This window comes from Leptodactylus fuscus, chromosome 11 (genome assembly GCF_031893055.1).
Source record: "Leptodactylus fuscus isolate aLepFus1 chromosome 11, aLepFus1.hap2, whole genome shotgun sequence".
Lineage (NCBI taxonomy): Eukaryota > Metazoa > Chordata > Amphibia > Anura > Leptodactylidae > Leptodactylus > Leptodactylus fuscus.
The window spans coordinates 26,192,316-26,205,372 of record NC_134275.1 but is presented as its reverse complement, the minus strand read 5'-3'; the positions used below and the strand labels follow the sequence as shown (position 1 = coordinate 26,205,372).

The following is a 13,057-nucleotide window of genomic DNA, read 5'->3' as shown; positions in this document are numbered from 1 at the left end:
ATCAGGTCACAGAAGGCCTGAGTTTCCACAAGCTGCAACGGCAACATCTCCGGGCCAGGAATTTGGAAATGTGCCCGTTTAAGGCTTGTGCGTGTGTTTGTGTGTGTGTGTGGGGGTGTTAGTGCTGTACTTTTGCCTGCGCTCAAAAGTCTGGGAGATGGTGGGTTGCTGGGAAGAGGCGCATGATGGTGCAGGAGAAGGAGCTGAGGCAGGAAAAGGGGAGGATGAGGGAGAAGTCCCCAAAGTGGTGGAGGCAGATGTGGAGGTGTCCTGGCTGGTGGTCTGGACTGCAGCGCCAGCACTGGCAACAGTGGGAGAGGCAGTGGTGGCAACGCCAGACGACAATTGTCCTGCGTTTGCTCACTGCCACTGAGCCCAGTGCTTGCATTCCAAATGACGGTGCATGGCGGTGGTCGTAAAGTTGCTCTTTTCAGAGCCCCTACTCAGTTTCAAGTTGCAAAGTGTGCAAACCGCACTATATTTAGACTGTTGGGTTGGAGGAGGAGTTGAGGTAGAGGCTGACTGGCTGGTGGAGAATGTGCTAGAAGCATTATCTGCTAGCCATTGTAACACCTGTTCCTGGTGCTTGGGTCTGGTTAGTGTTGTACCCTGCACCGTACTTAATGTGGCCATCAAGCCGGGGACTGTAGGGAAGCACAATGCTTGCTGCCGCAAAGGAGTAGGCGCAGGATGCGCTGTAGCTTGACTGCAACCTTGCTCCCCAGCTGCATTTCCACGCCCCCAGCCTCATCCCCGCCCTCGTCCCTTTGCGCTAGCCTTACGCATTTTTAGATGTATAAATGCAAATTTTATGGTGTACACACCATGGAAAGCAGGATTGAGCATATATAGCCTGATTTAATTGCTGTGTATCCCACTTAGGTTTTGGAGGCACACACCGTGGAAAATTGGATTGAGCGTATATATCCTGATTTAATTGCTGTGTATTCCACTTAGGTTTTGGGGGGTAAACACCGTGAAAGAGTGGATTGAGCTTATGTAGCCTGTTTTAATTGCTGTGTATCCCACTTAGGTTTTGGGGGTTACACACCGTGAAAATCTGGATTGAGTGTATATAGCCTGTTTGAATTGCTGTGTACCCCACTTAGGTTTTGGGAGGTACACACCGTGGAAAATTGGATTGAGCGTATATAGCCTGATTTAATTGCTATGTATCCCACTTAAGTTTTGGGGGTACACACCGTGAAAAGCTGGATTGAGCGTATATAGCCTGTTTTAATTGCTGTGTATCCCACTTTGGCGTTTGGGGATACACACCGTGAAAAGCTGGATTGATCCACTCCTCTCCTTGCAGTATAGCTCTGAAAAGAGCTGTTGTTGTTTTTCAAATTTCCTGCCTAGAAAAAGCTAATCCCTCTCTAGCCCTCAGCAGCACGTCTGTCACTATCTCTCACCAAGCCGCAAAATGAGACGAAGATGGCGGCCACTATTCTTATGAATCAGAGGTCACCTGATTTCGGCAACCAATGGCTTTTTCAGATTTTTTTTCAATGCCTACGTTGTCGTAGTTCCTGTCCCATCTCCCCTGCACAGTTATTCGAGCAAAAAAAGCGCTAGGGAAGGTGGGAGAATATACAAATTTTTAGTGCGTTTGCCACGCGGTATTCGATTGGAATCGAATACCTCGAACAACCTGATATTCGATCGAATACCAATTCAATCGAACGCTGTTTGCTCATCTCTAGAGGCGAGGGTGCGCACGGCACTCTGAAGGCCTGTAAATGAGAGAGAAGAGGAGCGAGAACAACGGGGAGCAGCAGTGATCTGTGCAGATAAGTAGACACCAGGGGGGACTAAGTAGCCAGAGGATTTATTTTTTTTTATATCACTACACAGCGTGGCGTCTAAAAATTAAAGCGTTCAATTTTTGGACTCCATGCTGTGTAGTGAATAGGATCGTTTTTAAAATCCGATCTTCGATTATTAAAAAAATCCTATTGACTTGCATTAGGGTGGGAATTCGGATCGGGTTTGAATGGAAAATGATCGGAAATCGGATTTTAAAAACGATCCTGAAATCTCAAGATCGGCTCAACCCTAATAACAACATGATCTCAAATGAAACAACGTTTCAAGGCAATTTCAATAAGCTAACCACTGATGGAATTAATAGGCTCATATTTCTAAGCATTGCGAATGCTGGTAGGGGTGTTTGGAAATTATTTATTATTATTCTGCTAGGGTAGACAATTAATTAGAGAAGTAGGAAAAGAAAAAAGGTATATCCAGTAGAGATGAGCAAGTACTGTTCGGATCAGCCGATCCGAACAGCACGCTCGCATCAGCCGATCCGAACAGCACGCTCGCATAGAAATGAATGGACGTAGTCGGCACGCGGGGGGTTAAGCAGCCGGCTGCCGTCAAAGCGGAAGTACCAGGTGCATCCATTCATTTCTATGGAGCGTGCTGTTCGGATCGGCTGATCCGAACAGTACTCGCTCATCTCTAATATCCAGCACTCGGAATCCAGCGTAGTAGTATAGTATAATAAAACTTAACTTTTATTTAGAAATATCATTCTTCCATAAAATTATGTCATCGTACAGAGGGTACCCTAGGACAAAATACTGCTCTACTAGGGGCCACACGGTGGCTTAATGGTTAGCCTTGCAGCACTGGAGTCCTGGTGTTCAAATCCTACCAAGGGCTAAAATCCATCTACAAGGAGTTTGCATGTTCTCCCCGTGTTTGCATGGACTTCCATCCCATATTCCAAAGACATACGGATAGGGGAAAAAAATGTACATTGTGAGCTCTATCTGGGGCTCACAATCTACATTAAAAAAAAAAATAATACTGCTCTACTGTACTAGTGTGAATAGTGGTGAAGAGAAAGGAACCACATCTCACCACGTTTTAACATAGTACGGTATATGTGAACTGTGACGTCATTATTTTAGTAGAACCTATTAAAAGTTACATTTTTATTTTTGAGGGTACCCATTTGTGGTTGTAATATAATTTTGGTAGTCCTATATCCACTGTTTATAGTATTTATAGTGACAGCTATCATTAACCGTTTTGTACTTGCGCCAATACCGATGTGAGTGCAATCTGCTTTAACTATCACCGTATTGAAGTCCAAATTAATATAAAATAAGACAGACAAGGTTCGATTAGTGTAATAAACATAACATCATTGGCTATAAAGCTGTCACATAAGTGTTAGCACAGAACTATTAGATAAGGCATGAAGAATAAGTTTCATCCCATAGGAAACAGTTTTCTTCAAGGAGGGGATGAGCTCTGGGCAACACCTGAGAGAGGAATGTAAGATGGGGACAAGCGCAAGCTGGCATCCCTCACACCAATCATTATCATCATCGTGATCTTATTGAGGGGATATCACCTATCCACTGAGTCATCTGTCCTGCCAAGGGTAAGATGCAGATATCCAAATTCAGAGCTCAGATATCCCTATTAGTGCCATACACCAGTGAGGGAGCCAAGCACTTGCCTTTCCCCTCCAGTCAACTACTGCTGACTGTCTTGCAGCTGGGGGTATGGGAGATTTAATACAGGAGTGCTGGTAATCGGTGGCTGTCAAGACTGGTTGGACCACCACTAATCTAGCTGTTGTATTACCTATTCAGTGGATAGATGATAACTTATTATTACTAGACTAGCCCTGTAAATTGTCAAATTTTGCATCAATTATAAGTACAGGTGATTATTACAAACTCTGTTACATACAAGATCTGAGAAAAATGCCTTTTTCTGCTTATAAGATAATCCTTTAATAGTCCCACCATGTGGAAATTCAGTGTGTTACAGCAGCATTGATAATATACTACAAGAAAAAAAAACACTTAGAAGCGTAGAATAGCAGATAGAAAAGATACTAGGAGTCATAGCAACTAAAAAGAAAAACTTCAGGATCATTTTGTTCTGTGTGTGGAGTGATCTTCGCTTAGCCTGATGTTGATTATACAGCCTGACTGCAGTTGGGAGAAAGGATCTCTGACAGCGCTCTCACACTTGGGGTGAAGCAGTTGGTCACTGGTGGTACTGCCCAGTGCTGTCACAGTCTCATACATGGGATGGGAGTTGTTCTCCAGCATGGAGCTCACCACAGACAGTATCCTTCTGTCACCCACCACCTGTACTGGGTCCAGGGGACTCCTCTGGATACAGCTGGCCCTTCTAACCAGCCAGTCAAGTCTATTTCTGTCTCTGGCTGGTATGCTACTCCCCCAGCATACCGAGATCGGTTCGTGAGGTAGTCTAGAATCCAGTTGGACAGGTGATGGTTCACTCCAACAAGGTCCAGCTTGTCCCTCAGTAGCCCTGGCTGAATGGTGTTAAAAAGCACTGAACAAATCAAAGAACATTATTGTCACAGTGTTCTCTGATTTCTCCAGGGCAGCACTGTATCCCTGCAGCCTCTCACTCTGCTAAAATGACTTTGAGTTTGAAAACCCTTGCTATACAGACAGGCAGCTATTGAGACATGAATCAGATTACAGACTTCAGATGCATAGCTCCCAACCGAAGGACCTGTGTGACGTCAGATGTCATGTGACTAGGGAGGCGTGTCTTATTGTGAGATGGGGGGTGGAGAGTGTGTGTCTGTGTATCTCTGTGTGTCTGTGTGTGTCTCTCAGTAACCTAGGGGCAGAGATGGAAGGAGAACGTTATACTGGGGGCAGCGATGGAGGGAGGGACATGAAACTAGGGCCACAGATGGAAGGGGAACATGAAACTGGGGGCAGAGATGAGGGGGGCATGAAAATGGGTGCAGATGGAGGGGGGGTATGAAAATAGGGGCAGATGGAGGGGGGACATGAATTTGGGTGCAGATGGAGGGGGGGCATAAAATAGGGCAGATGAAGCGGGATATGAATCTGGGGGAGAATGGTGGGGGGAGATGAAACTGGGGGTAGATGAAAGGGGACACTTAAACTGGGGGACATTAAATGGGGACAACTGGAGGGGGCATTAAACCATGGGAGTAGCTGTAGGGGGGACCTGTCTGCCTCTAGTTGCCCCCAGTTTAATGTCACCATCCAGCTACACCTACGGTTTAATGTCTGCTTCTACCTGCCCGAGTTTAAACTGGGGGCAACTAGAGGGCAGGGGCGTAACTACCATAGAGGCAGCGGAGTCGGCTGCCACAGGGCCCGGGCCATTAGGGGGCCCGGTGACAGCCGCTACCGCTGTGTTTTTTTTTTTTTTCTAATAGGCCGTTACGGGCCCTATTTACTTGCTGATCCTGGCAGAGCCGGGATTGGCAAGTGACACCGCGGGCCCCGCAAATACTGTCTTTGCAGACCCTCAAGTATAATGATTGGCGGACCGGGAGAGGTAAGAGAATGTAAAAAATACTGTTACTTACCTCTCCACGATCCTGCCAGGCCTCCTTCATACTTGTCTGATGTCTCTGATGTCACATGAACCCGGCCTGCTTCCCGGGTCATGTGACGTCCGACATCATTAAACAAGGATGAGAGCGGCGGCCGACAGCGTAGGAGCCGGGGGACAGGTAAGCAACTGTTTTTTTAATGTTTTTATTCCCCCAGGTCTCTGATTATTATACTCTGGGGTTTGAAAAGACCCCAGAGTATAATAATTGTTTATGGGTGTCCACAGTGGGACATAATACTGTGTGCAGGGGAACCTATTGGGGATAATACTGTGTGCAGGGGACACTATGGGGGATAATACTGTGTCCAGGGGCCACTAAGAGACATAATGCTGTGTGCAGGGGCCACTAAGGGACATAATACTGTGTGCAGGGGCCACTAATGGACATAATACTGTGTGCAGGGGCCACTAATGGACATAATACTGTGTGCAGGGGCCACTATGGGGTATAATACTGTGTGCAGGGGCCACTAATGGACATAATACTGTGTGCAGGGGCCACTAATGGACATAATACTGTGTGCAGGGCTTGCTAAGGGACATAATAGAGTGCAGAGGAGGGGGTCAGTTGAGGTCTTCGGTGTCGGTTGGGGGGGTCAAAAGTTCGCCACGGGGCCCCGCCATTCCTAGTTACAACACTTCTAGAGGGGGTCATTAGTGTCCCACTTCAGCTGCCATTAATTTATTGCCCCCCTCCAACTGCTCCAGTTTCATGTCCCCTTTAGTTTTCCCCAGTTTAAACTGGGACATCAGGAGAGGGACTTAATACTGTGGGGCAGTTAGAAAAGGGCATTATAATGTGGGGACATGTAATGTATGGGTGACTGTAGGAGGCTAATACTGTGTCGGAGCATATGAAAAATGAATGAGAATGGGCAGAGTCAACATAAAAGTGGGTGCGCCACACATTTTATCCCTTTTTCTGTTCTTCAAAGTTGGGAGGTATGCAGATGTCTTCAGAAATTTATGAAGAGGGGATGGGGAGGAGTGAGTAAAGTGCAAGAGATAAGAGAAGGACTAAATTAGTCTGATGATCAAGCTAAATAGAAGTTTTTGTATAACATAAAAAGCACTTTTCTCACAGCTGTACATGTCAGTACGTCTCTAGATATGTCTTGCATGGTCCTGGAGATTGATTTTATGTGAGAGACAGTTATGTATTCTGCTGTACTTACTGTGTGCAGTGTATAGCACAGGGGTTGGCAACCCCTGACATGCATGCCAATAGAGGCATACCAGGCTTATTTACCTGGCACGGGCAGCCGGAGTCCTCACCCAAACCCATCCAAAACGAAACAGCTATTATACTCTGGGGTCTCTTCAGACCCCAGAGTATAATAGGCAGAGCCCTAGGAGAGGTGGTCAAACATAAAAAAACGCTGTTAATCACCTTCGCTGTGCTCCACAGTGGCTCTGTACTCTGCTGGCTGTAAGAGACCACTGACAGGGCCTCAACCACTGACAGGGCCTCAGGGGTCACGTGTGGCATCATTACGCATAATAACGTGACGTGACCCCCCCCCACGACTCAATAAGTGGTTGCTGACGTCAGGGAGAAGCGCTGAAGAGAACACAAAGCCGCTATGGAGCATAGGAAAGATGAGTAACATTGTTTTTTTTTAAAGTTTGATCATCTCCAATAGGGCTCCACTTATTATACTCTGGGGTCTAAAGAGACCCCACAGTATAATAATAGCTATTGTGTAGCACAAATTGGAATATTATGAAAGTTAGAATATTATACTGTTTGGAGGGGCCACTCTGGGACATAATATAGTGTGCAGGGGCCGCTATGTGACATAATACCGTATGCAGGGCCCGCTATGGAACATAATTCTGTGTGCAGGGGCCGCTATGGGACATAACACCATGTGCACAGTCCGCTATGAGACATAAAAATTGCGAAATAAAACTCATATAAAACATGATCAGTGTTACTCTTCATGTAAACACACTGTACTATTAATTGATGCAAGATTTGTTGAAAAGATCGGTACTCTTTGTGTAGACTGTGCAAAATTGAAGCAGGAAGCCATGAAATTGCATAACCCTTAAATATATAACCTCATGTAACCTCTATTGTACATCTTAGAATATAATAGCTTTTTTTTTGTTTTTTTACCTGACCAGTTCAATGAATCGCTCCCTTGAAGCATCACTCACATCCTCATCATTTATTGCTAGTATCTGATCTCCTGAGAGTAGCTTGTTTTCTGATGGACCTCCTGAAACGAAAGAAAGCTAGAATTTATCCAGTAATAAGAGTACAGAAATAGAAATAAATGTGCTTTTCTACAGTAATTAGATGTAATGAATATTGATCTGTCATTTACGCCTCATTTTTTATTAGTAGTATGGTTTTTCATTAGTATTTGTAAGCCAAAATATGGAGTGAAACCTACGTAGAGAAAAAAATATGGAAAGTTCTTCATGGCTTTCAAGTTTTGATTCTGCTGTTCGTTATGGCTGAGGCTAAGTTCACATCTGCACCAGAGTCTGCCAAAGAAGCTGCCAGAAATCTGCGGATAGAAAAGTTCTGTGCAGATAACTTTCTCTCCACCTCTTTCAGTATGAAAGCAGCGGAAACCTGGTGTCCTCAGGTAACTGCTGTTCTAGCAGTCAGACTCTCCATCGTTTGGGTTCCCACATCCGTCCAAAAAGACGGAGTGCTGATGCAGATGTGAACCTATCTTTACAGATGCAAAGTACAAACCAAAATACTGTCATTTGACAGAGTTTTTATGGCTACTGAGAGTGACATTTGTTCAACACTGTAATTTTACTATCCTTGTGGATTCAAATTTAGAGGTGGATGTTTGAAAAAAAACAAAAAAAAACACACTTTGGCTGTAGCCTTGTTATAGAAATTATGTTTTTTTTTTAATCTAAAGATCACTTTGGCATGTTTTGATGGTAAAATATCACTTTGTGGCTCTAGCCTAATTTTAACATTGATGTTCACTGCTCAGCTCTGCTCATGCTATAGTCAGTTATACAGTATGCAATTGGAACAAAAGTCATAAGCAATATTGTGACTATTGCAGGAGAGGTTTCTTTGTTACTCTTTTCCTCATACTGCAGTCACAAACTTACTATGATACATGTGTGACTAAAAGCTGCAATATAGCCCCAGCCTAAAGCCGAAATGTAATAATTATTATAGTGTTTGATGATTTTACTTATACAGAGGCTGTCATTCCAGAATTTCTACATTTTACAGATACTTACTGCAGTGTATTTGCATTAAAGGGTATTTGCATATTTTCCCCTGGTTTTGAGAACTGGGACCAAATAATCATGAGAACAAGGATTACTTGTACCTCTTGTAGTTGTACCTCTATGGAGTGACATGTTGCACATGCTGAACATCCCTAATATGCAACTGTTAGAAGTAGACAAGGTCTTTCTGCTACTCTATCTCCAGTAGTCCCATAGCGAATGAATGGAGCTGCTGTGTTCCTACACAACCTGCCTCTGCATTTAACAAGCGATTTTGTGACCAGTGAGAGTTCCAGTGGTCAGACCCCATATCTCTCTATCAGACAGTTACCCAGTGGATAGGGGAGAATTTAAAATTGCCGGTATACCCTTTTTAAGTACATAGTATGTATAAGCTTAGTTTCAGCCAGGCATAGTAAAGTCAAATTTTAACACCCATTATGCTAGGACTATTGAACATAGTTTAAGATGTCAATATCATATGATGCAATGCACATTTTGGCTCTTTGGGGCCTTGGTCACTCGTATCACAAGATAAATCCTTTTCCTGGGGGAAATATCCACAGCTCAGTGTTAAAAGATGAAATCCTTCTGTGAAGATTTCCTCTACAAATTGCCTCTGTGGTATGTGTAACCAAGGACTGGGAAAATGGAAACATTAAACCAAAAGGAATTGCATCAAATTATATTTGCAAGTGGAACTGTTGCTGTGGAATATTTTAACCCCTTACCGCCGATGGCATTTTTTGATTTTCGTTTCTGACTCCCCTCCTTCTAAACCCCATAACTTTTTTTTATTTCTCCACTCCCAGAGCCATATAAGGTCTTAATTTTTGCGGGACAAATTTTTCTTCATGATGCCACCATTAATTATTCTATATAATGTACTGGGAAGCAGGAAAAAAATTCAGAATGGGGTGGATTTGAAGAAAAAATGCATTTCTGCGACTTTCTTACGGGCTTTGGTTTTACGGCGTTCACTGTGCAGCCAAAATGACATGTCCCATATATTCTGTGTTTCGGTACGGTTCCAGGGATACCAAATATGGTTTTATTTACATTTTGACCCCTTAAAAAAAATCCAAAACTGTGTTAAATTTTTTTTTTTCTAAAAGTCGCCATATTCTGACAGCCCCATGTGCCGCTGGGAAAATGGCGCCTCCGGTGCCTTTGACTGCGGCGCCGGAGGGGTTAATGCCTCTGATCGGTCCGGGGACCGATCAGAGGCATTAGAGCCGGTTAGCTACTGCTTAAAGCAGTAGACACCCGGCGGCTATGGCGGCCGCCCGGCTCCCGGGCGGTCGCCATAGTTACAGACCCGACATGCGCCACACTATTACAGCGCATGTCGGTAAGGGGTTAAAAACTGTCATGGAGTGATGTGGATTACTTAACCCCTTAGTGACCAGCCTGTTTTGGACCTTAATGACCAAGCCAAATTTTGGAAATTTGCCATGTGTGACTTTATCAGTGAATAATTCTGTAACAGTATAGCGCATCCAAGTGATTCTGATATTGTTTTTTTGTGACATGTTGTACTTTACTGAGAATGTAAAATTAGACTGATATAACTTGTGTAAATTTAATTAAAAACTCGCAAATGCTGAAAATTTTGAAAATGTTTTCCATTTTCAGCTGCGATATCTCACATATACACAAAAATACAGGGCAAAAAAGTTAGTAGTTATATATTTCCAAAGGTTCCTTTTGTGTTTCAAGCATATTTGAAATAATTTTAACATATTTGAGTAACTTAGACAAATTACAAGTTTATCAAGTGTAAGCTGATGGCTGGTGAGGTAATAGAGGGGGTGTACATCTCACCCAGACTACTCAGGTGGGTGAGATGAAAAAACTCCAGAAGGAATGTTTGTTCTTAGCAGACAAGTTTCGTCTGCTGAGCATTTTGGTAAATGCTCAGTATTGGGCTGGATTTTTAGGAATGACAGGTAGGTTGGTAGTGGGACCTGTCATTCCACCCCCCTCCAGTCCACACTTTGGGGATGTTCCAGCAGCGACTCAGCTGTTGAGAGTCTGCTCATCAAGGAGGCTTAAAAAGCCAGGTGCAGCAGCAGACTTGGGCAGAGCTTGGCTGGAGAGTGAAATAGAGAGGTCATATTTTTGGAGCAGTGTCCTGAATGACTCAACTGGCTTTTGATTTCTGTGATTCTAGGTGAGGTAACCTATTCTATGTTTAGTTAGAGCCTAGCCAGGCAAGTATTTATTTTTGTATTGTTTCCTTTTGTTGCTGCACTACCTTTTTGAGTGAAAATAAACTCTAACTTTGTTTTTTGGACTAAAGAATCTGGACTTTTGTGTCTATGCCACCCCACCTAGCCACCCCAGACCCTGACACAAGTTTATACCCAAATTTTGGAAATTTTGAGTATGTGATTTTTTTTCCTGTAACAAGCTATGTTTGCAGACAGGAACAGGTGGCATAATGACAGAACCTCCTGTTAAATTACCTAATTTGGAAAACTAGACCCCTTCAGGTATTCTTTGAGGGGTATAGTGAGCATTTTGATTAAACAAATATTGTTTTGCAAGAATTATTAGACATGACAAAAAAAAATTACATTTTCATTTTCTTCAAATATGTGTCATTTTAAAGGCAGTTTTTTTGCACATAACACATCAAAAAGAAGATACACACCTCAAAATATATCACCCCACTTCTCCCTTGTTAAAAAATGTACACTTTGTGGCCTTAGTCCTATGTACGCACATACAGTAGGGCCCAAAAGCTAGGGAGTGCCAATTGGATTTCAAAACACAAATTTTGCTTGCAGATATTTTAGGCCAATTGCACATTCAAACAAAATTTGAGTTACCAAAGCAATTGAAAACCCCCATAAATGACACCATTTTATAAACTACAACCCTTAAGGTATCCATTGAGGAGTATAGTGAATACTTTGACCCCATAAATTTTGAGATTTGCGTCAATCAAAAAAAAAAAAATCATATTTTTTTTACACAAAAGTGTCATTTTATAGGCAGTTTTTTTGCACATAACACATGAAAATGAAGAAAAATACCCCAAAATAGATGACCCCATTTCTTATGTGTTCAAAAATGTACACTTTGTAGCCTTAATCCTATGTACGGATGCACGTTAGGGCCCAAAAAGAAGGAAGCACCAACTGGATTTCAAGACATAATTTTTGCTTCAAAATGCTTCAGGCCCATTGTGCATTCAAACAAGATTTGAGTTACCAAAACAATTGAGAACTCCCATTAATGACACCATTTTATAAACTAGACTCCTTGAGGTATTCATTGAGGGGTATAGTGAGCATTTTGACCCCATAGGTTTTAAAAGAATTTGCGTCAAACAAAAAATTCTCATTTTTTTTTACACAAAAGTGCCATTTTAAAGGCAGTTTTTTTTGCACACAACGCATGAAAATGAAGAAAAACATCCTAAAATAGATGGCCCCATTTCTCCTCTGTTCAAAAATGTACACTTTGTGGCCTTAATCCTATGTACAGATGCACGGTAGGGCCCAAAAAGATGGGAGCACCAACTGGATTTCAAGACACAAATTTTGCTTGCTGTATTTTAGGCCCATTGCACATTCAAACAAGATTTAAGTTACCAAAACAATTGAACCCCCCATAAATAACACCATTTTAGAAACTAGACCCCTTAAGGTATTCATTTAGGGGTATAGTGAGCATTTTGACCCTATAGCAGTTTCACAGATTTTTCTAACCTTGGGATGTGTTAACCTTAAAAATTACTAAAATGTCCCTTTATCCCCAGAGTTTTAATTTTCACAAGAAGTTAAAGGAAAAAAAAGCCCCATCTCCCCCCCCCCCAGTTTGTTAAACAATTTCTCCTGAACACGGAAATACCCCATATGTGGTCATAATCTGCTGTATGGAAACATGGTGGGGCTCAGAATGGAAAGAACGCTATTTGGCTTTTGGAGGGCAGATTTTGCTGGAATAGTTTTCAGGTCCCGTGTCACATTTGCTGAGCCCCTAAAGAAGTGACCCCATTTTGTAGGGGCAATTTTAGGGTCTCTGCAAATGTGACATGGCGTCCAAAAACCAACAATCTAAATCTACACTCCAAAAGCACATAACATTCCTTCACATCTGCACCCAAATGGCAGTGTATGCCCACATGTATGACACTGGTGTACCCCAGATAACGTACTTAATGCCATATGTGGGTAGAAATGGCTGTTTGGGCACAGCTGGGCACAGAAGGGAAGGAGCACTATTTTGTTTTTTGGAGCACAGTTTGGTTTTTGGACGTCATGCCACTTTTGCAAAGCCCCTGAATTGCCAGTAAAGTGGAATCCGCAGACATGTCACCCCATTTTGGACACTACCCCACTGATGGGATTTATCAAGTGGCATAGCGAGCATTTTTAACCCTTGAGTGTTGCATTTATTTAGTTTCCAGAAATGAAATCGCAACTGATAATGAAAAGTTAAA

General features: G+C 42.8%; 1 protein-coding gene across 1 annotated transcript in view; it reads right to left on the bottom strand.

The window, feature by feature from the left end:
- FRMPD3 (FERM and PDZ domain containing 3) overlaps nucleotides 1–13,057 on the bottom strand; it is a 304,332-nt gene that overhangs the window by 153,213 nt on the left and 138,062 nt on the right. Inside the window, exon 5 of the mRNA XM_075259354.1 lies at nucleotides 7,508–7,610. Within this exon, the coding sequence (XP_075115455.1) occupies nucleotides 7,508–7,610 (103 nt within the window). The remainder of the gene's footprint in view (nucleotides 1–7,507; nucleotides 7,611–13,057) is intronic.